This window comes from Mustela putorius, unplaced genomic scaffold (genome assembly GCF_011764305.1).
Source record: "Mustela putorius furo isolate JIRA1106 unplaced genomic scaffold, ASM1176430v1.1 tig00004007_pilon_pilon_pilon, whole genome shotgun sequence".
NCBI lineage: Eukaryota > Metazoa > Chordata > Mammalia > Carnivora > Mustelidae > Mustela > Mustela putorius.
In genome coordinates, this window is record NW_025422145.1 from 7,743,693 (window position 1) to 7,770,279 (window position 26,587).

Consider the following 26,587-nt stretch of genomic DNA (forward strand, 5'->3'; position numbering starts at 1 on the left):
ACCCATAAGTGCTAACTCTCTGCTTGTCCTGATGAGCGAACAGCTCTGGGAGAGTTGGACGTCTTTGTCCTGAGGCTGGGGGGCTGGACCACAGAGGCGGGGGCTGGTAAGCTTCAGAGCTGGGATCCAAGCAGCCTCCAGCACCCGTGTGCTCTTAACCACTAGGCTGTATTCCTTCTCGTTGAAAAATAAATTCTCACTGTAAAAAACCACACATACAGAAACATAAGCCTCCCTTTGACCGTGACCCAGTTCCAAACCACCACTCCTGCCCCACCCCCAACACACAGCCAGGTAGGCCCTGATATCTGGTATTACATGCCATTTCTCCCAGACCTCTGTTGGACGCATTTGCATATATGTCTCTGCACACATAATTACCAGTACGATGCTGTCCGACTCGGAGCAGAATACCAGAGTTTGGTGTTCAATTAATAATACGCTGTGAATGGTCTTCAGTATCCGTCGGTGTGCTTTTGCCTTCATTGTCTCTGACCGCGGGGACGATTTCTGTCGTATATGTGCATCATGGTCTGTCTGACCATTTCCCTGTGTGGACTGTGGGTCATGTGGCTGTGTTAGAAATCCCGACGGGTTCTCTGTGCAGATCTGCAAGTAGTTCCTCAGCACGATCGCAAGGAGTAGAGTTTCTGAGTCTGAGTATTTATATACCTTCTTGAACAGCGTTAGTCTTACTCAGCTGATGGACTGATTTAGTTATTTTCTGAGTAGTCTCTTGGTACACAACGTGAACTTTGGAGGGAGAAATCAGTGGCCTCACATCCTGGTGATAATGACTAGCTGTGTGACCATTGGGAAATGAATAACCTCTCTGAGCTCTTCCCACATCTGTACAATCCTTGTCCCCTGGAATTAAACAAATTGACTTTACGGAAAGTACTTGGCACTGTATCTTGACACATGCTAGCTTTTTATCATATGTTGATTCTTTTTCCATTCTTTCTTTCATTTTCATGTTTTTTGGTCTCCGAGATGCCCCCATCCTTCAGTTCTGATGTGGGACAAGTTCAGCAGGATCATGGTCCTGTGCTCTCCTACCAGCAGTACAATGTGATGCTTTCACTGCACATCCTGGGTTCAAATCCCTCTCTGCTAACGTCCAGCCATGGGACCTTGGAGAAGTTAGTAAACCTCTTAGACCCCAGTTTTCCTATTTAAAAAAATGATTCTCATTTTGGCTCCTCTGCTTAGGAGAACGTTGTAGGGTTAAATGAGATATGCAGGGGAACAACATAGTGTCTGGCGCCAAGGGAACATTCGAGAAAAATCTGAACAAACATTTTTGAGCATTCTTTTTTTTTTTAAGATTTTTATTTATTTATTTGACAGACCGATCACAAGTAGGCAGAGAGGCAGGCAGAGAGAAAGGAGAAAGCAGGCTCCCCTATGAGCAGAGAGCCTGATGTGGGACTCGATCCCAGGACCCTGGGATCATGACCTGAGGCGAAGGCAGAGGCTTAACCCACTGAGCCACCCAGGCGCCCCTTGAGCATTCTTTATCATAGACCATGGAATCCTCAGTAGAATGGTTAGCATGGTCCCAACCTTGAAGAGTGTCATCTAGGGAACTCTGTAGAAAAGACTGATGTTCCAGGAGGAATCAGTACTTTCCCAATGACTGAACGGGTTGTAGGGTGAAGGAAAATCGCATTTGCCTAGTGCTTAACAATTCACCAAATGCATAGCCGTTACTTCCTGCAGCCAGGGCGCAGCCACGCAGGAGAGACTGCTTCCTTCCGGGCAGGTGGGGAAATCAAAGGTTATTGAGAGACGCAGACTCATCCGACATTGGTAGAGATCTTGGGGCCTCCGTTTCCTTATTCTGAAAAAGTGAAGGACAGCGTTACACAAGCTACCAACTCCTTCGACACGATTTGTTTGGGTCCAGTGTTAAACTTAACAGAAACAAAGCAGGGATTTGCTCTATTTTTTTTAAAACTGTCTCTTACTTTTGAGGTTATGACTCCATAGGCAAAGGGTGCACGGTGTGTCCCATGTTGGCTTTCGTGTTCTCTCTCTCTCTCTCCATGAAGTCCATCTCCCCTTTCTTATTTCTTACTGTGTGTGTCCTTCTGACTCACCTTCCCCATCTCTCTTTCTGACTCCCTCTTTTCTCGTTCTTTCTCTCTGTCCTCCTGTTTTGCTTGGTCCCTGTTTCCATCCGTATCTCTGTCTCCCTTCTTCTCTGCCTTTCTCTGTCTCACTAAGAAGGTTCTCAGTGAAAAAATAATATTAACCATCGGTCTTTTTTTTTTTTAAGATTTTATTTGACAGAGATCACAAGTAGGCAGAGAGGCAGGCAGAGAGAGGGGGGGAGCAGGCTCGCTGCTGAGCAGAGAACCCGATGTGGGGCTCGATCCCCGGACCCTGAGATCATGACCTGAGCCGAAAGCAGAGGCCCAATCATTGGTCTTTTCTAAACCCAGTTCACAGCGACTATTACCAGTGGACGTGATCGATGCAAATTAAACTGACAACAATTAAAAGCACACAGGGTGAAACTGGTTATTGACTAAAAATCCCTAGGTGACCCCAGTCTTCCTCAGCCAGTTGGGGTCTCTACACCGTTCTGACCCAGGAGAACGGAACGTGGCGGAAATAATAACCACGCAAGAAACTCCGAATGGCAGCAGCTATCAACTAGTAAATTTTGTTGTGGCCCTGACGCTGATCAGTGAGTCAGATCCTCATAAAATTCAAATACGAAGGAATCTGTCCCAGTGAACACGGTTTCCAAAAAATGCTGGACACTATTTAGGCCACGGGAGACATCGATTTAAGAATTAGCTTAGCTTAAGGGTGTTTGTGAAACAAAAACTAAAACCCCAAATGCATCCTTGTCCATGATTTTACGGCTGTGTCCACGAACTCGGAGTCCAAATGTGACTCCAGACCATTCTCCTACAGCCAGACTTAGGCCATCCCGTGCTGGCGGCAGGTACGGTCTCTGCGCACACTGTCCCCTCCCCAGGCGGGCACTTCCTAAGGTTGTCATGCCTCAGTGGTACCCCTTATTGGGTCAGTGAATGCTCTCCACCCCTTAACAGCCTTGTACCTGGGGCCTGGTGGCAGGTCTACAGGGTCCCGGCTTCTGTGAGTGATGATGTCATACTTCCATCTTTACCCACCTAGCAGCCACCTCGTCCCCGCAGGAGAGAGGTGTCAGTTCCCCGTCTTAAAGCTGAGAGAACCGAAACTCACAGAGGTCCCAGGACCGGGGCTCCTTCACGGAGCCGACAGAGTGACACGAGCCCCCTCCAGTGTTGCCCCATCGTGCTGATTGGTTTAAATTGCTGGCTGAAGCCGTTCCCTTCTCCACAAGGCTCTGATGGGACCTCGAAAACTATGTTCACTTATCATCAAAAAGAGATTTAATTTTCATAACACTTTAGACCATAGACACTTTAGACACAAGCGTGCGCGCGCACGCACACACACACGCACACACACACGCACGCACGCACACATGCTCGTCCACACTCCAGTTTCATTAATTCATCAGAACAAGTCAGTGTCTTGTTAAAGGCTTCTTGAATGTTAATGAATGAATAATTAACTTTAACTATATAATTAGCCTTTAAATGTGCGGAGACCCCCCAGAGAGCATCTGAAAACATGCATAAGGAGATGATGAGCTAAAACCGGAAACTTTTGATTAGGAAATGTCAAGCTGCCCCAGGATACACGTCCCTTTCCCGTGAAGGGGGCCATGCCTGGACTCCAGGCCCCGGCCGGCCCTCATGCAGGGCGATGGCTGGTTCACCCTCAGACTGCCTTGGGGTTGTGAGTGAACTTTCAGGCCATCACACAGGTACACGAGAGACCAACTGAAGTGACAGGGTCAGACCGACACCGGGGAAAGCTGGTGCAGCTCGTGAGAGCTGTCGAAAACTCCAGCAAAAAACCGCGGGGTTAACGTCGCATGGGGCGCCCGTGACTCTGATTCCTCCATCCCCCGTACTTGGCTTCTCCGCACGTTTGCAGACAGATTTGATTTCCCCCTCTCCTGCTGAATTACTGTCGTTTTTAATCATTTGCTTTCCTTGAGGACTGCCTGTGACAGGTGGCAGGGAGTGTGATGGCACCCACGGCACCTCCACGGTGCCCGCCGGGGGCTGTAGGCAGGTCTTGTCCCTGGCACAGCACAGCAGGGCACGGCTCCCTTTCCGTCTCTGGTTCTGTCCCAGCCCTGAGGCGGGGGAGCTGAGGTGTCCTCTCATTTGTCATGGATGTTTGGAGAGGAGAGTCCCCCTTCTGTGGGGAGCGGAGGCAGAGAAGGGGCCCGGGTAGGCCCTCTGTCCCCATCACTGCTCTCACAGCCCCCTCCTTTGAGCTTCCCCTGGCCCATGGGAGAAGCTTTCAGCCAGGGACAGCCATGGGACACGGGCAGGAGCTGGGAAGCTAGGGACAAAGACGGTGTCCTCTTGAAAAGCAGGAGCAGGACACTCGGAGCAGAGAAGCAGAACCGGCTTCCTTAACCTGGGAGCCCTGAGCTTCCAGCCGACTGCTGTGAGCTCCGAGGCTCCCTCTCCTGCAGGGCCCTCCTGTCATCCGGGGTGCTGCAAACCGGGGTGGGAGGGGCCGTCTATTTCCGCACTGCAGCCCAAAGCATCCCTGTCTCCTGCGAGCTCAGCTCCAGGCCCCTGGATGCCTGTGGTCTGCATGGGACTTTCATTTCTCCTCCCTACCCTCCACCCTCAACAAGAAGCTATGGCTGTCTATGCCTCAGGGTCTCTTGAAGGCAGGTGTAGGATGTGCTGGGGGCAAGAGAAGGTCTCTGCAGGGGTGCCTCTGGACCGCCCAGGGCTGTGCATGCACCTGTTGGGAAGGAGACAAAGCTGAATGACCCATCAAAGCTCTCCAAACCCGGCGTCTCTGTTCTCATCCAGCCGCCTTCTTCCATTTCACTGGGCTTGACTTAGAGCTGTAACCCCCGGTCTGAATTTCCTAAGCGATAGACAGAGTTCCCTTTGTTTATCCCCATAAGCATCATGGACGTCATGGTCACAGCGGTCATGGCCACTGGCATCAGACTTTGGAAGTCCAGATATGACAGTGACCCCTATAAGCTCGGTGGTAGCGTTGCATCCCATGATCACTTGGTGACTCAGTTTCCTCATCCGGCGGTCGGGATGGCGGTGGCACAGCCAGTGGGATGAGATAATGGGTCAAAGAGCATGCGTAGAACCTCGTGGCAAATGCCGTGAGCACTGCCATAAAATCTGAACTCAGCGGACCGCGTCCGTGTGTTTTGAGCATTTGTTTCGTGCCAGGCTTGTGCTCATGTCTTACTTATATAACGTCTCTTCACCCCCTCTGAGGGCAGAGATGCTCTGCCCCACTTTGCAGAGAGAAGACGGGGGCTCAGAAACACAGGCTCCTTGCTCCAAGCCTTTGACCACAGAGCCCCCTGTTGAGGACACCAGGGCCCTCTGTGGAGGACATCAGCCAGTCTTAGTTTTTTCTTTAATGAGGGGGACATTGTTCTTCCAGTTGAAAAGAGCAGGTAGATCTTTTGGAGTCAGAGCGAGAGGAGACCCAGAGCCCTACCCCCCACCCCACCCCCCGAGCCTTCCCTGCTGCTGTCTGCTTAAGGAGCCACTAGCCACGTGTGACCATTTATGTCAGAATCTAAATGAATGCGATGAAATAAAATTAAAACCTCAGGTCCCCATTTGCACTAACCACATTTCAAGTGTGTGATAACCGTATTAGCATAGATACAGAGCATTTCTTCCAGAAAGCTCCGCAAGACGGAGTCTAGCAGTACAGAATTCGGAAGCCATACCGAGGACCTTTCAGGCTGCCTCGTGGGGCCTCCTCTGCTCAGAGACAACATAGGAAAATATTTATAATAACAATTGTATGTCTCCCTACTGGACCCTCGTTTGGAAAGCACTGTGCAGACAAGCCATGTCTATCAGAGGGTGCTGTGTAAGCCCCGGGATGTTTCTGAACATGCACTTGGAGCTCTCTAGAATCATTGATGAGGGAGAGAAACCCCTATCCCATGGCCCCGAGGTTTTCCGTCATGAACTGTCCTCATTTTGGTTCTGATGCGGCCCCAAGACCAGAGTCAGCCCATGGAGGGCTGACGCACTAGTGGCGCTTCCTGGCCACCAGCCCACCCCAGGCACACCTGTGTAATTGCTTCACTCGTGTCTTTGGTGACGGCCTTCCTCACCTTTGCAAACTTGGCTCCCGGAGAAAACTTGCTTTTTTCTTTCGGCTCATCTGGCTGTATCTCAGCTCACGTGTATTTTGTCAGGAGATACGGTAATGATGTGCAGAAATCAGCGCCTGGCCGTAGATACGGACGTAAGGCAGGGCTGGGCAGTGCTGGTGCCGTTGTGGGCGCAGGTTTAGAATTCCATCCCAGACATGCCTCCGTGGCTGGTGGGTTGACGGGAGAGGGAAAGGTCTCTGTGCACGTGTTCATGTGTATTAGTTTATTTTTTTGAGGAACGAGGAGAAGGGAGTGGAAAGGTCTCTGTAAACCCAGACTCCCAGCATCTCCCTAGCAACGTGGATACGTTGAGGTACTGATGTTGCAAGTACCTAAGCTTCAGACCATCCGTGCCCCGAAGTCTTTGGGAAACAAAGAGCCTCAGTTTCCCTGTGGATAGTCACAGAAGGTGACTGCTGGCTTGCGATATCCGAGTTGCACAGCTGGGTGAGATTCGCAGTGGGCCCGCGGTGATCACTTCATCACCCAGATGATGATGAAGTTGCCATTCGAGAGAAGGAAGGGACTTTTCCCGAGGTCCCACCATCGTCCAGATCTAGAGTAGAAACCAGATCCCCTCTGCCCGCTCCCCCAACTGCTCCTGTCACGCAGGCCCCGCCGTCATGCACAAACTGCTTTCAACTCCCCATTCCGCATTTCCACGGCTCCCGGCGTTGCTGGCTGTCCAGAAGGCTGTTGTCCGTTCTGGTTTACCAGCACCATTCAGGAGGTTTCGTTTCCTTCCCCTTCCGCCTGGACGATCTGATCTCCTTTTAATACTCTCCCAGGATAACCCCAAGCCTCCAGGGCTCCGGCCTCGGGAGAAAGGCCGCAGAGGCTCTGTGTTGGTGAGATGGGCCTTGGAGTCTTGTCCCACCTCTCACCATCACAGACACAAAAAATGAAAATGACGCATGTAGCCATAAACATTCCAAATAGTTTTGTTCCCATCGGGAGGCCTTCGGCAGCTGTCTCCGAAAGGATGCAACATTTTACCTCCTCTCCCTGCCACTTACATTTTTCTTCGCTTCGCTGTTTTATGTGTTCTTGTTAAAGAAAGCAAAGCTGTAACGTTGAGAAAGTACCAGGACACTGAGTAATCTCCGTTTTAGCTTTCCTGCCTCCTTTAGGTCGTCCGCACCCTGTCCCTACCTAGCTCGGAGCCATCCATCCCCACGTGCCAGGATGATCACTTTAGCCTTTCGAAATAACTCTGGAGGTTGGAAGCAGTACTCAGGCCCACTGATAGTGACCTTGGTCATGACTGAGTCACAGCCATGCCTTCAGGGGATGATTTGATGCTTGCCTTTTGGGCGTGAGGACCGGGAAAGGCCATGCGGGACTTCTGAGATCGTAACGCTCGATGCCTTATTCTGCATGGTGATTTCCAGGACGCACACATGTGTAAGAATTTATCCCACACTTTATTACACACACATAATACATAAATAAAAAATAAACACATCAACAAAGCGGGGAGAAAACCACTCTGTTTCTGGACATGGACGACATTCACTGTGTGTGGTCTGGAACAAGCAGAGAAGGCTTGGGGGATTGAAACAAGGACTTGGTGTGGCCCACGGGCCCGTGTGTGTTTGTAAATAACCTCTTAGGGGCACAGAGCTCAGTTCATTCATTCATGGGTTCTTGGGGGCTGCGTCTGTGCTCTGTATGCATTTCCTAGGTCTACAGTAATAAACTACCACAATCGGGGGAGGCTTATGCAATGGAAATTTCCAGTCTCGTGGTTCTGGAGGCTGGGAGTCTGAGAGGAAGGTGACAGCAGGGCTCTGCGTGCTGGGAAGGCACGAGGGCAGCCTCTGTTCCGGTCTAGTCTCGCAGCTTCCGGTAGTTGCTTGGCTGGTGGCCGTGTGAAGTCCAGCCTTCACGGTGGTAGTGGTCTCCCTGCGTTGTGTCCATCCGTGGTCAAGTCTCCCTTTTTTTTCCTCATAAAAAATGAGAACATCAGTCACATTGGGTTGGAGACCCCTCCCCCCGTGTGACCTCACGTTCGCTAATGACATCTGCAGTGACCCGATCTCCAAATAAAATCCTATTCTGAGGGGCCGGGGGCTAGGGCTGCAACACCTGAATCTGGGCTGACCCAGCAGCAGAGCAGAGGAGCTGTGATACAGACCGTATGGCCCACAGAGTTTATACGATTCTCTTGTCCTTACGGAAAAAGTGTGCCAACCCCAGTTCTAAAAGGGGTGTGTCTGTTGTGCACGCGTGCGTGAATAAGAAACTTGGAAGGCTCTTCCCCGGTGTGTTAGCAGAGATTGCCTCTGAATTATGGAATTATGAGGCAATTTAAATTTTAATTGTGGTTTTGATATGTTCCATATTATTTGGGTTTCTAAAATTATGATGTAGTATTTCTTGTAATGTAAGTCGATCGTAAACATGTTTCCGTTGGGAGAAGGACATCATTCCTCTGCGCTCACTCTCTCTTCCCGCACCCTCCACCAAACTCGCCTGTACCTTTATTTTGGTCTGATGCAAACCTTTCTAAGTAGGCCGCCGTCCTCCACTGTTGGGAGTGCTAAGGGCAAACACGGAGCAGACCAGCAAACTCAACTGTTTACTCACTTGGGCATTAGGATTCTTCATGTCTTTATTTAGCTGCCTCTTGCAACTTGGAGAGAAAAGGTTCTGGCTTTTATCTCGTCATTAAAAATAGATCCTTTGATGATGAGGGCATGGGACGGCCATGAGTCACCCTGTAAAAGTGTGAAAGAAACTGTGTGGTTCTAGATCGCGCCTCGGGAGCTGGGCCCCAAAATGGTACCCTGCTGTCCACCTGACTCCCTATTTTTTTCTTTTTTTTTTTTTTTGGTCATTGCAGGAAACTGGACGCTTTCATCTACGATGCGGCGGTCTTGAATTACAAGGCTGGCAGGGATGAAGGCTGTAAGCTCGTGACCATCGGCAGTGGGTACATCTTTGCCACCACTGGTTACGGAATCGCCCTCCAGAAGGGCTCGCCTTGGAAGAGGCAGATTGACCTGGCCCTGCTCCAGTTTGTGGGTGATGGTAAGCCCGCGGGGGACCCCCGCTGACTTCCAGGGGACCCGACACCCTTGCACTCTCTCTCGATTTTCCACGGGTCTTCGTGTCCTGCCTTGACTCACTATTTATTGGGTGCCTCTCGCGTGATACCATGGTTTTTTAGGCTGCTTATAATGGAGACCAATTTTAGACAACGAAGTTTTCAAAAGAAACTTATTTTAAGGATGCAGAAGTGTCTATCTCAGTGAATTTAGGAAGCATTGAGCAGATAGGTTTAGGAGAAAAATCAGGAGCGGGAGCAATCCTTGGGGCTTGACAGCAGCAATGCGCAGGTCCTGTCCTAGAGCAGCAGTTCTCAGCAGTGGCCGTTTTGTCCCCAGGGGGGCACTTGGCTCTGTCTGGAGACACCTTCGATTATCATGCTTGGGAGGCTGTTTGCTACCGGCATTGGGTAGGGAGAGGTCAGGGATGCTGGCCAACATCTTTTAATGCCCAGGACGGCCCCCTTATCTCAAAACACAGAATTCTCTGACCCCCCGGTGTTGGTAGCCCTGGGGTAGAGAAATCATGACGTCACACGACTAGGCTCCGGTCCTAAACTCTGTTCTCTAAGTTCTAAATTTCAAATTCCAGTAGGACGGTTCCTGATGCCTTGTGAACCAAAGACTTTCCTGGACCTGTCAGGAGTGAAGGAGAGGCGATCTCTAGAAAAGGAATATGAGCAGGAATCCCGTGGCTTTCCACTACAGTCTGCCTGCTTCTCCTGCCACAAGAGCATTTCCACCCCCACGGGTCTTCTAGTTTGTGGGGACTATGGCGTTTATGGATCGGTATTGGGGATAGGGCAGACTATGTCTCCAGCACCATTGCCCTCCAGTTCCTAGTTGATCTCAGTGCCTGGAGTTCCATGACGTGGTGTTCAGGCTCCTATCCTGGCTCGAATGGCCTGTTGGTTTCCCTCCGAATTGCCGACACTGAGGCAGGAAAAGCAAAGCCAGCACAGATGGTAGGTTAACCCTGAGAACGTGAGTAAGCGTGAGTGGGCTACCAAAGCTTAAGCCCAGGGCAGACGCTGCATTCAAGGACAGCTGGAGGTCACGTTCAGAGATGGTTGCCCAATAGGCCGTCCCTCCTGGAGCCCGGAGAGGAGATCCGGCAGCTGCTGCGGTCGGATGCAACACTGAAAGGCCCAGACGTTCCTGTACAGTGTGGTAGGAATTTGAACGAGGTGCATATTTCCTTGCAACTTTTCCTTCTCTCTCAGCTCCCAGAATGAAGCCCTTGATGCTCAGAGTGCCATCAAAACATCTAAATGTGTTTTATATTTAACTCCCAAATAAGAACATCTGATCCTCCGAACTCCCCACAGGGCATTTGTACCTTCTTCTGATCCTGAGCCATGTTCTCTGTTGTGTAAGAGTGATTTGTGGCTGCGTCGGTCAGCTCTGGCTGTGAAATCTGAGAGGCGTACCCCACTAGGCGTTTATTTTGCTTGTGGGAGGGCAGGTGGTGTGGAGGAGCTGTGTGTCAGGCTGCGGTGGCCTTGGTGGCTCTGGGCCCCGCTGTGCCCCTGGGGATCCAGTGCGCTGTCTGCTCCGTATGCGTTTATTCTGGGGCTCAGGCCCAAAGGGCAGGAGCTTCCTGGGAGAAGTTCTTTTCTTGCCTGTGTCCCAGGAGGAGACCCAACTGTACGTGTGCGTTTCGAATCTCTGCTTTGCCGAGGTCACATCTCCCAACACCCTTCTGGCTAAAGCAAGTCAGATGGCCCAGCCCAGGGTCAAGAGATCAGAGTGTGCTCTGCCTTTTATGGGAGGGGTTTGGAGTTAAAGGACAAGGGGTGTGGACACCGCGAGGGGCTAAGAGTTGGGACCATTTCCTCCACCTGCCAGGCTGGTTGCCCAAGTCCCGTTGAACTAGTCAACGAATGAGAGTCTTGTTTCCATCAGTAGGTATCACAAAATCCTGAACTTGTCCTGATCTGATAACCGGCCGTTAAAGGACTGAGTGCAAAAACACATGTTCGGATGAACAGGGGGGTCGAGAGAGATTTCATTTGACAGGACAATTTTAAACATGGTGGACAGCTGTCAAATAAGTGAGTTCTAACTCTCCTCCTCCTGGGGCTCCTGGCTCTTATTCTGACAGCATCTGCTCGGGAACAGCAACATATTTAGGGAGAAGGATAGGCCAGTCCCCATACTGGATATATTACTGGGATTCTTTATTATTCGTAATAACTTTATGAAGTGCAGTGTTGCTTCTGCACATTTTACAGAGGAGGAAACGGAAGCGCAGAGGGCTTGCTAGTAAATGGCAGAGCCTCTCCTGCAGGGGCCTTACTCTGGAAGTGGGTCAATTATGTAAAACTGCTTCAATTAATTCCCTAGGTTGCCTATGGAAGTTGGCTACATAGATCCTCTAGGAAGGAGTAATTTAGTGTCTATCTGAACTAAATCTATTGTCCCACTGAGAGATACGTCTATGAAGGGGGTAATCTTTCTTAGCCTCTGTTGACTTACTGGTAAATGAGCGTATGCAGAAATAGTTACCTGATAAGGTTCGTGCCAGGATGAAATGAGAGGATACATGGAAAGAGCTGAGCTAAGCACAGCAACTGAAAATAGAAACGGTTTAATAAATGTTGGCTATGACGGTCATCTCCCATCATCATTAGCATGACCATCGCCATCATTATCATCGTGGCATGATCACCAACACTATCACCATCATCACCATTAATACCACCATCAGCATCACCATCATCACCATCATTATCACCACCACTATCATCATCATCACCACCATTACCACCAGCATCGTCTTGGCCAACATCTTCATCACCATCATCACCACTACCATCATCACCACCACCATCAACATCAACATCATTATCACCAGTACCATTAGCACCAGTTCCATCATCTCCACCATCTCTACCATTATTATCACCATCTTCATCAACATCACCGCCATCACCATCAACATCACCAGCACCATCAGCACCATCACTACCATTATCACCATCTTCATCATCACTACCATCTTCATCATCACCATTATCATCACCATCACTGTGATCACCATCATCATCACCAGCATCATCAGCATCACCACCATCGTGATCACCATCTTCATCGTGATCACCACCATCACTACCACCACCACCATCTCCATCTTTATCACCAGCACCATCATCACCACCACCATCATCACTGCCATCATTATCACCATTTTCAGCAGTAGCAGCATCACCATCACCATCATCATCACCACCGTCTTCATCGTTACCATTCTCCACCTCAACCTCGTCATTGTTCATCCACAACTCCAGTGTTCAGCAGAGCCTACTTAGTGTTGTGTTGGTGATAAAAGTATCATGGAAACAAGCTTTATTTTGCTGGGCAGAATTTTTATTTGCCTCTTTGTGGCAAATAAAAAAATACAAAGTAAAGGCCCCCGATAGTCCAGAAGTGCGTTCCTTGTACTAGCAGAGCACCTAGATTCTTACACATATCTTCAGCACTCGCTCATTGCTTCCCTGGTCGCACTGTAGGGATTGGGAGACATGTCTTCTCAGCTTCATCTTTAGAAACCATCTGGAAGCAAAGACTTGGGAGAGAAAATGACGTTGCTCCAGGGGGCATCTTAAGTTAATCTTTCCGGAAAGCCATGTCCAATTCTGAATGTCTCTCTAGGAGTAAATACATGAATTAATACAGCTGCATCAATATTTCACTTATCTTACGCAGCTTCAGCAGGATTAATTATGCTCTAAAATTAGACCTGTAAAAAGCACAGTGCTAAGCAGTACCTCATTATTATTCATCCTCCAGAATGGAGTGTTTATCTCTTGTTATAGAGTAGCTTTGGTGGACGATTACGAGTCTAATGAGTGTCAAAAGTGTAAAAAATTTTCCTAATGAGCTGTGTAAATATAACCTTTAAGTGGAGTGTTTGGTTATGGGAGGAACCTCTTACATGAAGCCCGCCAGGCATTTCCCTAGGAAAAGGACTGGTGATTTCCCTTAAGAGGCACACAGGATCCCAGTAAGACCTGACCTTACCTTTTCCTAACTGTTGTGTCCTTTCTGAGACCATGGAGGGCACTGTGGGGATCTCTGGTTCTCAGTACCTCAGTAACCACACTCATGGATACTCTTCAGCATTGAGTGTCAGAATCCAGTATTTACTGAGAAACATACTTTTCTAGGCACTGATGTTCCAAGAGGGGGATGTTGAGGTCTTTTTACTCTCTCCTTCAAGGAATTTGCAGTCCTGTTGGTTGGCAATGTATGACCTTTAAATAGCTCATCTCAAAATAACATATTTATAATAATTTATATATATGAATTCGTATATACATACAAATAGATATTCTTAGGCGTCTTGGGTAGGTGAGAGAGGAGTCCAAAAGAAATATGCGATATAGGGAGTTTTAATGGAAAGAGAAAAGGCAGAGTAGGTCTCCTCTCTGCCTGCCTCGCTGCCTACTTGTGATCTCTGTCAAGTAAATAAATAAAATCTTTTTTTAAAAAAAGGAAGAAACGTGGGATATAGGGGGTTTTAATGGAAGATGAAAAGGCAGAACAGCTCATGAGGAAAATGATAGTAAGAGTTCAATGGAAAAGAGACTGGGCTAGAGTTCGTATGGCATCATTCATTCATTCATCCAGAAACCAGCCAATCTATCTTGAGTACCGGGTATGTCCTGGGCACCTAAGAGGTGACACTTGATGAAGAACACAGAGATGAGTCAGTCTGGGACCTAAAAAAAATGGCATTTCTGGCTTCAGAGGAGAGGTTAAATGAGATCTGTTAGGTCCCATCAATCTCAAGGATTTTGTAGTTTTTTAAAAATGTGATCCCGGGGGGCGCCTGGGTGGCTCAGTGGGTTAAGCCGCTGCCTTCGGCTCAGGTCATGATCTCAGGGTCCTGGGATCGAGTCCCGCATCGGGCTCTCTGCTCAGCAGGGAGCCTGCTTCCTCCTCTCTCTGCCTGCCTCTCTGCCTACTTGTGATCTCTCTCTGTCAAATAAATAAATAAATCTTTAAGAAAAAAAATGTGATCCTGGGATTTGAAGAGACAGAAGAAAGATCATAGAGGTTAAAGCCCTTTTGGTGTGTAGAGGCCAGCAAAAAAGATACTGAGAACAAGGTTGTATAATAACATTCAGCATCAAGTGATGCTGAGGAAAAGGAAGGAAACCATTGCTTTTGTACCCATACTCAATGGCCCGGCATGATGCCAAGTAACTCATAAATGTTCTTAGCAACACCTTCGTACGGTATTCTGGGGTACATCTTACTGTCTCCATGTTGCAGAGCAGAAAAATGAGGTTCCATTGGGTTAAGTGAGCTACAGCAGAGCTTTCACAAACTTTGGTATAAACGGAGGGGATCGTGTCCACCGCCAGCTTCTGTTCCAGTCCCTCTGGAGTGGGGGAGCCCAAGTTTCTGCATTTCTCCCATCCAAGTACTAACCAGGCCCGACCCTGCTTAGTTTCTGAGATCAGAGGAGATCGGGCGTGTTCAGGGTAGTACGGCCGTAGAAGAGTTTCTGCATTTCTAACAAGCTCTAGGGGATGCTGAAGCTGCCAGTCTACGGATGTCACCCTGTATGGGTATTTTTTTTTTTAAGGTTTTATTTATTTGACAGAGACCACAAGTAGGCAGAGAGAGAGAGGAGGAAGCAGGCTTCCTGCTGAGCAGAGAGCCCGACACGGGGCTCTGTCCCAGGACCCTGAGATCATGAGCCAAAGGCAGAGGCTTAACCCACTGACCCACCCAGGTGCCCCCTTGTATGGGTTTTTACAGCTCACGTAACGCCAGTTCTGATCGTCTTTCCATTAAACCATGCTCTGGGGAAAAAAAGTCTTGGTTGCTAGTGGCCAGATCACCTTAGCTATAAATAATACGCTCTAGCCCTGAGAGGCATTTAATCTTCTTCTTTGTACTCTGCCCGGTTTTCGTGGTTGTTGGTTTATTTTTAAACACAGAAATACATTACTTGCCCCTGGTAGCTCATCTGAATTCACGGAACAAATCCAATCAAATGTATGTATGTATCATATATCTTTATAACGTACCATACGCCCGCATTCTGCTGCTAACGTCGTAGGAATAGGGCGACTCGCCCAAACCCTCTTGCCGAGACGCGCCCCGTTCAAAACTAGTTAGTGACCCCGGTTATATCCTGTTTGAGTAGTATGACAGCATATGCGAAATATCTGAAAGATACCATATATGTCATTTCAGCTGGATAGGTCCCTGGGGGCCCCTCTGGCCATTTGCACTGCAACTTTGCATGTAATTGTTGTAAAGACTCACCCAGATCGATAACACAGTGGACGGGACCACTCTGCAGCTCTGCTCTTGTACGTATAAGGCCCTTTCTGCAGTAGGACTCAAGGACTTTGGAAACCACGGCTCCAGGATTAGCAACGCTTATGCTCACCGATCGTGGAGCGGGGCGTGCTGGAGGGGAGTCCGTGGAGAAGCCCATTCCCTGCTTCCAAGTGGGTCCGTGTGAACTGTTCCTGATTGCTTTGTTGGCTGCCATGTCTCTCCCTGGAGCAAGCAAGACGGCTGGGCTGGTGAGGGACCCCACGCTGCCGGCCAGAGTAGAGTGATTACAGAAGTTCTGTGTATCTCATTAGAATTCTCATAAATTGCTTGGAGCTGCTGCATGGGTTGCTAATATCTTCCTCCCTGCCTTAAGCTTAATATCTTCGGGCTCGTGTCTGAGTCTCGGGGAGAACTGGACACCCCCGCAGCTTGGGTGGTGATGACCGCCTGTGCCCCCACTCTGAGGGTGGGCTCATCCCTAAGTGGACTTCGCAGCCTATCTTCTTAGGCTGGCTTAGGAATGCATGGGTAGCACTGGTCAAGGAGCTCACTGGGGGGTGGGGGTGGGGCGCTCCTAAATGTTTCCCCTCATTCAGCTTTCTATATTGTCGGCAATTCCACCGTTTGAAGTTTTCTCAGAGGAGCAAGATAAGCCTGGAATCTTCCATGCAACTCCCTTTAGAAATGAAATTCCTGGGCCCCTGGGTGGCTCTGTCGGTTAAGCGTCTAACTCTTGGTTTTGGCTCAGGTCGTCATCTCAGGGTCGTGACATCGCACCGCACATGGGGCTCTGCACTGGACATAGATCTGTTAAAGAATCTCTTTAAAAAAAAAAAAAAGAAAGAAAGAAAAAATTCCTTCTCCTAAGCCCTTTTCCCGATTTGGTACTGGACCTATCCTTCAGTCTGTGCATCTCCCTTTAAGATTCCTTAAAGACCACAGCTCTAAAGTAGGTAACGTTTATCAGCCGTAAACCCTTTCAGCTCCGAGCTCGGTGCTCTGTGACCTTCAGCAAAGCAAGGCCAGTGGAGGGGCGAGATGGAAGGTTCTGCAGAGTCCTATCTGCATGATCTCAGGCGAATTAATTTCTCTGAATTCCAGTTTTCTGATCCCTCCATCGGAGTGGTTTGGGGATGAAACGTGGAAACGAACGCGGAGAGACGAGCCCAGTGTTGAGCAAGTGTTCGATGATCTGCTCACGGCCGGCCTCCCCAGCGAGGGGCACTGCGTTCTCAGTCCCTGGAGGGCAGACACTGTCAGGCCTATTTTTGTTGCCTTTTGTCTCCCGTAGGAGTCGCTGCCGAGCTTGGTACACAGTAGGTGCTCACAGGGAACTCACTGATGAGCGAACAAGCAGGCGCCGCCTTCCACGGTTTACTCTGCCTGCTCCTGTGGCCCAACATTGGTTTTGCCTTGTCTGGGTAACATGGTGTTCTAGGAGGGATAGAACCGGCAGGAAAATACGGTTCCTGGCTTTTAGCATTGAAATGACTCATAAATGGTTCCCCAGTTTGTGGTCTCCGCGTCAGGCGGGGTAAACAGGAAAACCAGTGTTTTCCTCCAGGTTTAGCGAAGTGTGGCCCCAGCGTGGGATCTGACCACTGCCTGGTTTTTTGAAAATAATGTTTTATTGGAACATAGCCATGTCCGTCCACTCGGGAACTGCCCAGGGCCGCGGTCACCCCGCACGGGCAGCGTCCAGTTGCCGCAAGTGCCCCCGAATTTTGCAGTCTGGCCCTTCCTTGAAAAAGCATGATGGCCTCTGGTCTGAGGCTATCTGGGGGAGACCAGAAGGGGCAGAGCAAACTTGAAACTCGGGGTTGTCCCGTTCTCCTAAGGGAAGGGGCGAATGGGGGAGGAGGAGGCGGCGGCCCAGGGGAGCGGTGCAGAGCAGACTCGGAGGGAGGTGTGTGCGGGCGACAGGGCAGGCGGGACTCAGCCTGGGCGGCTACAGAGCACGCCACCCTGGTTCCTCAGAGCAGCAGAAACTAGAAAAGCCTCAGAGGCAGCGACCGCCCCGTCTCCGTGCTGCAGCGAGGCAGGGACCAGGGGCTGACTCACTCCTGCCTCGGAGGCCTCCTCATCTGTCTCCTGCTGGTTTCTCTGCCGGCAGTTCTTCGTGACATAGGTCCCCGTGTCCTCGGATGACTCAGCAGCACCCTATTGCAACCAGCAGCCTTGGCCCATTTAAAGAGATAAACACCAGAATAAGGAGGAGGGTGGTGGGCTGGGGCGAGAGGAGGTGCCGAGGACCGGAGAGCCCCTGGTGCCCCGAAGAGATGGTTTACGTTTCTCTAAACGGATCCGCCACCTGCTCACTGTTATTGTTATAGGCGTTCATAACGAGAGGTAACGCTTACCGAGGGAGAACTGTGGGTCCCAGAATAGCTTCGGTCTTCCTACATATTAATTTCATTCGGTGCTTGCAGTGGTTACATGGCATGATCATTAACCGCTGCATGCAGCTGAGGAAACTGAGTCACAGGCAGGTTAAGTCATGTGTCCAGGCTCCTAAGGGGCACGTCTGAGATTGGGATGTAGACAGATGGGCCCCAGGGCCTTTGCTTTAACCATGATGCAGTACTGCTTCCCATTTGCTGTAACTCTTAGAGCCGTCTCTCCGTCTCTACCTGGAAAGGGTCAAAGCTGTGACTGAAATGCAGATTAATCAGAATCCAGACTCAGTGTCCGTTCCTCTGTCGCTGGAGGAACAGCGTTGGCCCCCTGCGCGTCATACTGGGCAGAATAACTTGGCGACAGAGGGTGGGAGATCAAGTGACCTATGCTTTTTTCCCATTTTTCCATGGAGAAGGAGACTTGTCCATGCCCCAGGCCCTGGCATCAGGGGAACAGGCCCAGCCTCATTTTTGAGCTCATTCAGCCCTGGCAGTTTGGGGAAAACTCAGGACCCAGAAGCCAGAGATGAGAAGGAACGAAACAAGGGCAGAATGTAATTAAGAGGAGTCAGATGTTTGGCCCGGATACAGGCTCGCAGAGCGGCCTCTCCAGGTTCACAAAGACCCATCCCGGCTGCCAGAATTGCCTGCTCCCCACAGAGCTCCTCCGAGCTGCATAATCCCTGGCATTTCAGAAAGTTACTGTTCCTTGCTAAATGGGTTTTAATCAAATTGAGACTTCAAAGGCAGACCTCACAGTTTGGGCTGAGCCCGGCTACCTACTGTATAAATCACAGACTTTCTGGCCAAGTGAGCAAGACCAGACGCCATTGACAGAGGCCCCCGATTTATTAACTCACTTGTTCGTTCATTCATTCACCCTGCCTCTAGACATTCACGCAACAAAAAGTAACTCGGCAGCTTCTAAGCTCCAGGTGGGGGAAAGTAAAAATGACGAGAAGCTCTGTTGCCCTTAATGGTTCCTTTCCCTGCAAAGGGCCGCGACTCGTCTGTGTCCATCAGACTCGCTTGGAGAGCCTGTTGAAAGTCCAGATCCCTGCTTTTCACCCCATGGGGTCTTTTTTAACACTCTGGAATCCCTAATGGCCAGTAAGATTTAAGAAGCACTCCCTAGACTAACGCTGTTTAGCACTTAGACGCGTTATTCTCTGACTGCCAAGCACAGGACACGGAGGCCAGTGGCCAACAAGTCACTTGTCTGGGCTCCGTGAAACTAGACCTTCGGAGGTTGAGAAAACACAAGAAGTAAATCGTGTGGAACGTGTAAGCGTCAGCTGATCAGCACACGGTGGTCCACAGTGACCACAGCGAGGGTCGCTGGAGACGCTCTGAGTGCATGACTTTGACAGGCAGCCCAACCCCCCTTCCACCCAGCCCGGCACCTTGGACGCTGTACCACAGGGGGCTGGTGATCAGTGACCATTTTGACGCCCCAGCAGCCGAGTCACTCTGACCCTCCTATGACCTAAAATCCATGTCCACAGCCCACTATTCTCTGAGAAATGAAATGTTTCGAGAGGAGGAAATGAAATCTGTCCTAAGCATAGATTAGCAATAAAGGGTTTAACTGCTTCTTCATTGGCCTGTGACCAGATGGTACCATAAAAATTAGACTTGTTTATCTCCCTCCTAATTTTAACTAGAGACATATTTGGAATAATAATGGAATGGCACTTACTTAAGGAACAGATAAAATCCATAAATATCCTGGAGGGCCATTGACTTTCGCTCTGTGCTGGAGAGCACGGAGGGTTTCTCATGGGCGCAAGTTTGCAGTGAATTTCCCGATCGGTCCCCGGAGATCCAGAGCTGCAGTGTTTATGACCAGCCTGACGCCAGGATTAGAACAAGGTCAGCGGTGCCAGATTCGGGCCCGACAAGCAGTGAATTGCTCCAACCAGGGAAAGTCAGATGTCAAAAGAACCGTCAACGTTGAAATGAGACATGAAGAATGACTTGCTGGGAAGTCAAACGCTGATGTCACAGAACCCGATGTGGGAATTACCGGATGGATACACACCGGCCCCAGATCCCTTTCAGTGTATGATTTTGTAAACACTTATTTGGAAAGGCAGTGTCATATCCACATAATATCACCTGGTCTGCTACCTTAACATAATTGTTTTCGGTTGAGGTATTACCTTCTGGGCCTTTTTCTGGCAGACGTGTTGCTTAAAATACATTTAATAAGTGGTTATATACACTTTTTCTATATTCCACTCTTTGAACTTACATTATATTTGGGATCTTTTTTCAGGCCATTACATAAGCAGGTCCTCACAATGACTTTAATTTGTGCATAGAATATCATAGTCATTGTTAAACCATAATTCATTACATTATTTTCCTACTAGTAAAATGTCCCTTTTTTTGCTACAGGATATAATGATGGAAGGAACCTATTCATGCCCCCCCCCCTTCTTTTTTTGAACTGTTTGTAACAAACCCTTCGATGTAGAATTTGAAGGGTTCATGGCTATAAACATCCTCAGGAGCCTTGGACCTATAATATCATATTAATGCCCAAAAGACTCGCTCCCATATAAAAGTACTATGCACCGGTTCTAAAACAGTCGAGAAGGCTTGAGCATTAGTGTTCTTTCTGCTGTTTCAGAAGGTGCATCTCAGAGTTGCTTCAGAGCTCCCTGGATTAGTGAAAATGAAAGAAAAAAAAAAAAGAAGTTGTCTTTTCATCTTTTTTGGCCATTTAACTTTTTACATATGGATTTTAATGGACAGTTTCTTTATCTTAGTAACTTATTAAAACTTTGATTGTAATATTACACACACAGTCCTAAATATAGCAGCATGGGGTGTATTTCAGCTTAGAGCTGAAATATATCAACTGATGTCTCCTAGCTCTGTGGTCTTGGGAAAGTTATTTACCCTTTGTAAGGGCCATGTTCCTCCCCTTTAAATTAGGGATTGTAGGGGCGCCCGGGTGGCTCACTGTGTTAAGCCTCTGCCTTCTGCTCAGGTCATGATCTCAGGGTCCTGGGATCGAGACCCTCATCCGCTCTCTGCTCAGTGGGGAGCCTGCTTCCCCCTCTCTCTGCCTGCCTGCTTGTGATCTTTCACATTCTCTCTGTCAAATAAATTAAAAAAAAAAAAAAAAAAGATTTTAAATTAGGGATTGTAATGGCACCGGCCTCACCAAGTTCAATGGTATAACATCCAAGAACTGCTAAGTATAGTACTCGTCCATGGGTACTCAGCAAGTATCACAGATATAACATAAGAGTCTCCCTAAATTGGGATCTATTCTCTTATTCATGTATATATTTTTTTAAGAAATCTTTTTTTTTTTCATTTTTTAAAAAATTGCTTGAATCAGGGTTCTTTTTTTTTTTTTTTTTTTAATTTATTTGACAGAGAGAAAGATCACAAGTAGGCAGAGAGGCAGGCAGAGAGAGAGGGGGAAGCAGGCTCCCCGCCGAGCAGAGAGCCCGATGTGGGGCTCCATCCTAGGACCCTGAGATCATGACCTGAGCCGAAGGCAGAGGCTTTAACCCACTGAGCCACCCAGGTGCCCCGTTAAATCAGGGTTCTGCTAACTACAGCCCACATCGCCCTGTAGGCTGTTTTTGTTGATAAAGTTTTATTGGGACCCAGACACGTCCTTTCATTCACAGCGCATGTCTGAGGGTTCTCCTGTGCTGCTGGGGCAGAGAGGGGTAGTTGGGACAGAGACCACAGAGAGCACAGAGCTGAGAATATTTACTGATTAGACCTTTTCAGAAAGATCAGTGGCGTTTGGCTTCAATATTAAAGGACAGCATGTTCTTTTGAAATAATTCCAACAATATGGAAGAATTTAACTTAACTCATCCCTCTTTATCCTTTAAGAACTTTTTCTTTGTAAAAAAAAAAAAAAAAGTCATGTTTCTTAAAAAAAAAAAAAAAAAGAGTTTTTTTTTAAATTTTGGGGGTAGAAAGTCCTTTTTTCCCCCTTTCTTTATTTTCTCTCTTAACCCCCAAAATGGAAGAATGTTTCTTTTTTCTTCTGTAAGTTATAACACACATTCATTACTTTGCATAAATCTCAACGTCCAAATAATTTTTATACAACTGTGTGACCACCACTCCGATCAGAGTCAAGAACATGGCCAGTACCCCAGAAAGCTCCCTTCCAACCAGCTGTCCCCCCGAAGGTGACCACCATTCTGACCTTCATGAATATAGGTAGTTTTTGCCTCCTTTTGAATCTCAAATATGTGGTAGAATCATAAACATCTACTGTATCTTTTTTTTGTACCTTTTAGGACATTAATCCGTATCAGTCATGTAACTAAAACTCCTATTTATTCATTACTGCATGGTAGTGCGTTGTATGAATATACAGCAGTTTATTTTTACCTTTGCTAATGATGAACATTCGTGGTATTTTCCACTTTTGTCTGCTTTGAACACTCTTGTACCTTTTTGGTGCACGCAGACACTTAATGGTTTGGGAATATACCTAGGAATGAAATTGCTGGGTCATAGAATGTGCATATACTCTGTTCTAACAGATACTTCCAAACACTTTTCAGAGAAAGAATGACCAGCGTAGGTTTCCATCAGCAGAGCGTGCGGTTCCCGTAGTTTCTGAGGGCCCTGTCTCTCCCCTCCAGGACAGAGATACGATGGGCTAGTGTCACTGCAGGCAGGAGTGTTCATGCTGGATTTTTGTTGTACAACCGTAGCCCATAGTTGAGAGACCCGAGTTCCTTCTCCATCTCCATTCTTATATAGAAGGGAGCAAGAGGTCTGTAGTGATCCCCCCACATACTTTCCTGAGTTGGCGTCTGAATTTAACCACGCCCCATTGCCCTGCACTCTCCCCCTCATCCTTGGCAGTAGTCTCACCTGGGACCTTTTGTTACTTCCGATTTGGGAGCAGGAAGAAGCGGTCCAAGGAGCACCGCCACCTGTAAGGGGGGGAGAGAGCGATCATCAACGAGGTCGGAGAGTTCTTTGTTTTTCCTTTTAATTAACATATAATGTATTGTTTGCTTCAGGGGTACAGGTCTGACATTCATCAGTCTTAGGCAATTCACAGCACTCACCATAGCACATACCCTCTCCAGGGTCCATCACCCAACCACCCTACCCCTCCCCACCAACACCCCCAGTGACCCTCAGTTTGTTTCCTGAGATTCAGAGTCTTTTGTCTGCCTCTCTGGTTTCATCTTTTTTCATTTTTCCCTTCCTTCCCCTAGGATCCTCGGTCTTGCTTCTCAGATTCCTCGTATCAGGGAGATCATATGCTGATTGTCTTCCTCAGATGGACTTACTTCGCTTAGCTTATTACCCTCTAGTTCCATCCGTGTTGTTGCAAATGGCAAGATTTCAGTTTTGATGGCTGCATAGTACTCCATTGTGTATATACACACACACACACACACACACACATATACCCATCTTCTTTATCCATTTATCTGTTGATGGACATCTAGGTTCTCTTAGTTTGGCTATTGTGGATATTGCTGCTATAAACATTCAGGTACACATGCCCCTTCAGATCACTACATTTGTATCTTTGGGTAAATACCCAGTAGTGCAATTGCTGGGTCATAGGGTAGCTCTATTTTCAACGTTTTTGAGGAACCTCCATGCTGTTTTCCAGGGTGTCTATACCAACTTGCATTCCCACCAACAGTGTAGGAGGGTTCCCCTTTCTCCGCATCCTCACCCAACACCTGTTCCTGACCTGTTAATTTTAGCCATTCTGACTGGCGTGAGGTGGTATCTCATTGTGGTTTTGATTTGTATTTCCCTGATGCCGTGTGTTGTGGAGCACTTTTTCATGTGTCTGTTGGCCATGTGGATGTCTTCTTTGCAGAAATGTCTATTCATGTCTTCTGCCCACTTCTTGACTGGATCATTTGTTCTTTGGATGTTGAGTTTGATAAGATCTTTATAGATTTTAGATACTAGCCCTTTATCTGATATGTCATTTGCAAATGTCTTTTCCCATTCTGTCAGTTGTCTTTTGGTTTTGTTGACTGTTTCCTTTGCTGTGCAAATCTTGATCGTGAAGTCCCAATAGTTCATTTTTGCCCTTGCTTCTCTTGCCTCTGGCAATATTTCTAGGAAGAAGTTGCTGTGGCTGAGGTCGAAGAGGTTGCTGCCTGTGTTCTTCTCAAGGATTTTGATGGACTCCTGAGGTCTCACATTGAGGTCCTTCATCCATTTTGAGTCATTTGTGTGTGGTGTAAGGAAATGGTCCAATTTCATTTTTCTGCATGTGGCTGTCCAGTTTTCCCAACACCGTTTGTTGAAGAGACATTGGACATTCTTTCCTGCTTTGTCAAAAATTAGTTGACCAGGGACACCTGGGTGGCTCAGTTGGTTAAGCAGCTGCCTTCGGCTCAGGTCATGATCCCAGCGTCCTGGGATCGAGTCCCACATAGGGCTCCTTGCTCCGCAGGGAGCCTGCTTCTCCCTCTGACTCTTCCTTCCACTCTGTCTGCCTGTGGTCACTCTCACTCACTCTCTCTCTGACAAATAAATAAAATCTTTAAAAAAAAAAAATTAGTTGACCATAGAGTTGAGGGTGTATTTCTGGGCTGTCTATTCTGTTCCATTGATCTGTGTCTGTTTTTGTGCCAGTACAATGCTGTCTTGATGATGACAGCTTTGTAATAGAGCTTGAAGTCTGGAATTGTGATGCCTCCAACTCTGGTTTTCCTTTTCAATATTCCTCTGACTATTCAAGTTCTTATCTGGTTCTCTATACATTTTAGGATTACTTGTTCCATTTCTTTGAAAAAAAGTTGATGGTATTTTGATAGGGATTGCACTAAATGTGTAGATTGCTCTAGGTAGCATAGACATTTTCACAATATTTGTTCTTCCAGTCCACGAGCATGGAATGTTTTTCCATTTCTTTGTGTCTTCCTCAGTTTCCTTCACGAGGATTCTCTAGTTTTCTGAGTACAGATTCTTTGTCTCTTTGGTTAGATTTATTCCTAGGTATCTTCTGATTTGGGGTGCAGTTGTAAATGGGATTGGTCTGAGCTTTCTCCTAAGTTGCAACCCACCCTCTCCATAAAAAGACAAACTGGATCTTCCTTCTGTGTCGGTTATGGGCAGCACTGCCCGCAGTTATCAGGTCCTTCCTCTAAAGGTCTCATTTCCCCTTCCTCTTCTTTCCTTTTCTCCATCTTCCCTCATCTCCTCCTTCCTTCCTCTCCCGCCTCTCCTTCTCTTCCTCCTCCACACCACAACCAAATCCTGAGTACCCTTTAAGTCCCTGCATTGTGATGGGGAAGGCAGAGAAAAATGGGCAATGGATGTGATCCTTTTGCTTAAGGACTCCACAGTCTCGGGAAGCCGGGTGACCGAAACAAGAGGAGCCAAGAAGTGGGGACGCCGTTTTACCTGCTAAAAGAGCGAGTGTTTTCACCGTGGGATGTGGGATGATCGCGATCCTTTTCTTTTCCTTCCCCCTTTACAGCTACAGCCTTTTCAAATGCAAGGACCCCTTTGTGGCATTAAAAAGCCCTCATCGTGTAGGAACATGATGAGTCATAGGATTTTCAGGACTATCAATGGAGAAAATGTGCAGTTGTCCAAAAGTTACTGTGGATTCATTTATGCTCACCAGTACACATGCCTTCTGAGTCCTGGCAGCTGGACCATCTAGGGGTGTGGGAGGCAGTCGGATGGAGCCGACTCCAGAGGTGCTGGGCATACCCAGGATTCACCAGTGACGTCTTCCTGCAGCCTTACTCCAGAGAACTGGTTCTCCCCAACCCCGCCTTCTGTTGGAAAACTATGGCCATGTGCGTTGCCTGGTGTCTGATGGGAGGGCCCAACCTCTGTGCTCTTCCTCCTCCTCCTTCCTCAAGAGACACAGAGTGGGGGACCCATTGCACAGATTTCCCCAACTCCAAACTGCTGGGTTGATCCGGTGGCCTGCGGAACCCCAGCCCGATGACGACCCCCAGCAAGGCCTCCTGCGGCCTTGGGCTCCATCCACAGAGCAGAGATCTCAGCTGGAAGGTCGTAGCAACACACTGATGCCCAAGAGAGCCTGTCTCTGCGTCTAGCTGAATCCTTTTAGGCTTAACCCTATTTTTATGTTGCTTTTGTGACTTCTCAGCATTATACAAAAATGGAAGATTCTGACATTTCAGTAAGAGAGACACATCTTCCAGATTTAGTCTCCATGTGTCCAGAATCTTGTGCTGTCCCCACCGCCACAACCTTACTCTGTTCCAAGTCCACGGACTGGAAGAGTCCCAAATCTGACCAGCAGCTTCCTTCTAGGACAGCTGGGCAAGGAGAGCATGTGGTCCCCACCCTGCAGACCCCGGGCTGTCCTCGCTCTGGGGACCACAGTGCAGAACTCACAGCCACCAGACCTGTTCTCATCGAGAACACCGGCCTGTCGATAATGATGCCCTAGATTCTCTACAAAGAAAATTGTTCTTTTGCCATTTCCAGTTCCATTTGGGCTTCTGAGGAACCTGAAGTGCCCAGTCCCTGGGCCAGACATGAAACGGGCTTGAAACGGGGTCAGTTCCCCTCTTGGTGTTCACAGCAAACCCCGACGGGATCAGCGGCAAGCTCATCCTGACGTC

At 48.3% G+C, this 26,587-nt stretch overlaps 1 protein-coding gene across 3 annotated transcripts in view; it reads left to right on the forward strand.

Moving 5' to 3' along the window:
• GRIN2A (glutamate ionotropic receptor NMDA type subunit 2A) overlaps positions 1-26,587 on the forward strand; it is a 600,982-nt gene that overhangs the window by 552,535 nt on the left and 21,860 nt on the right. For all 3 annotated transcript variants that reach the window (XM_013055156.2, XM_004750396.3, XM_004750397.3), the window contains exon 12: positions 9,093-9,280. In XM_013055156.2, coding sequence (XP_012910610.1) covers positions 9,093-9,280 — 188 coding nt within the window. The remainder of the gene's footprint in view (positions 1-9,092; positions 9,281-26,587) is intronic.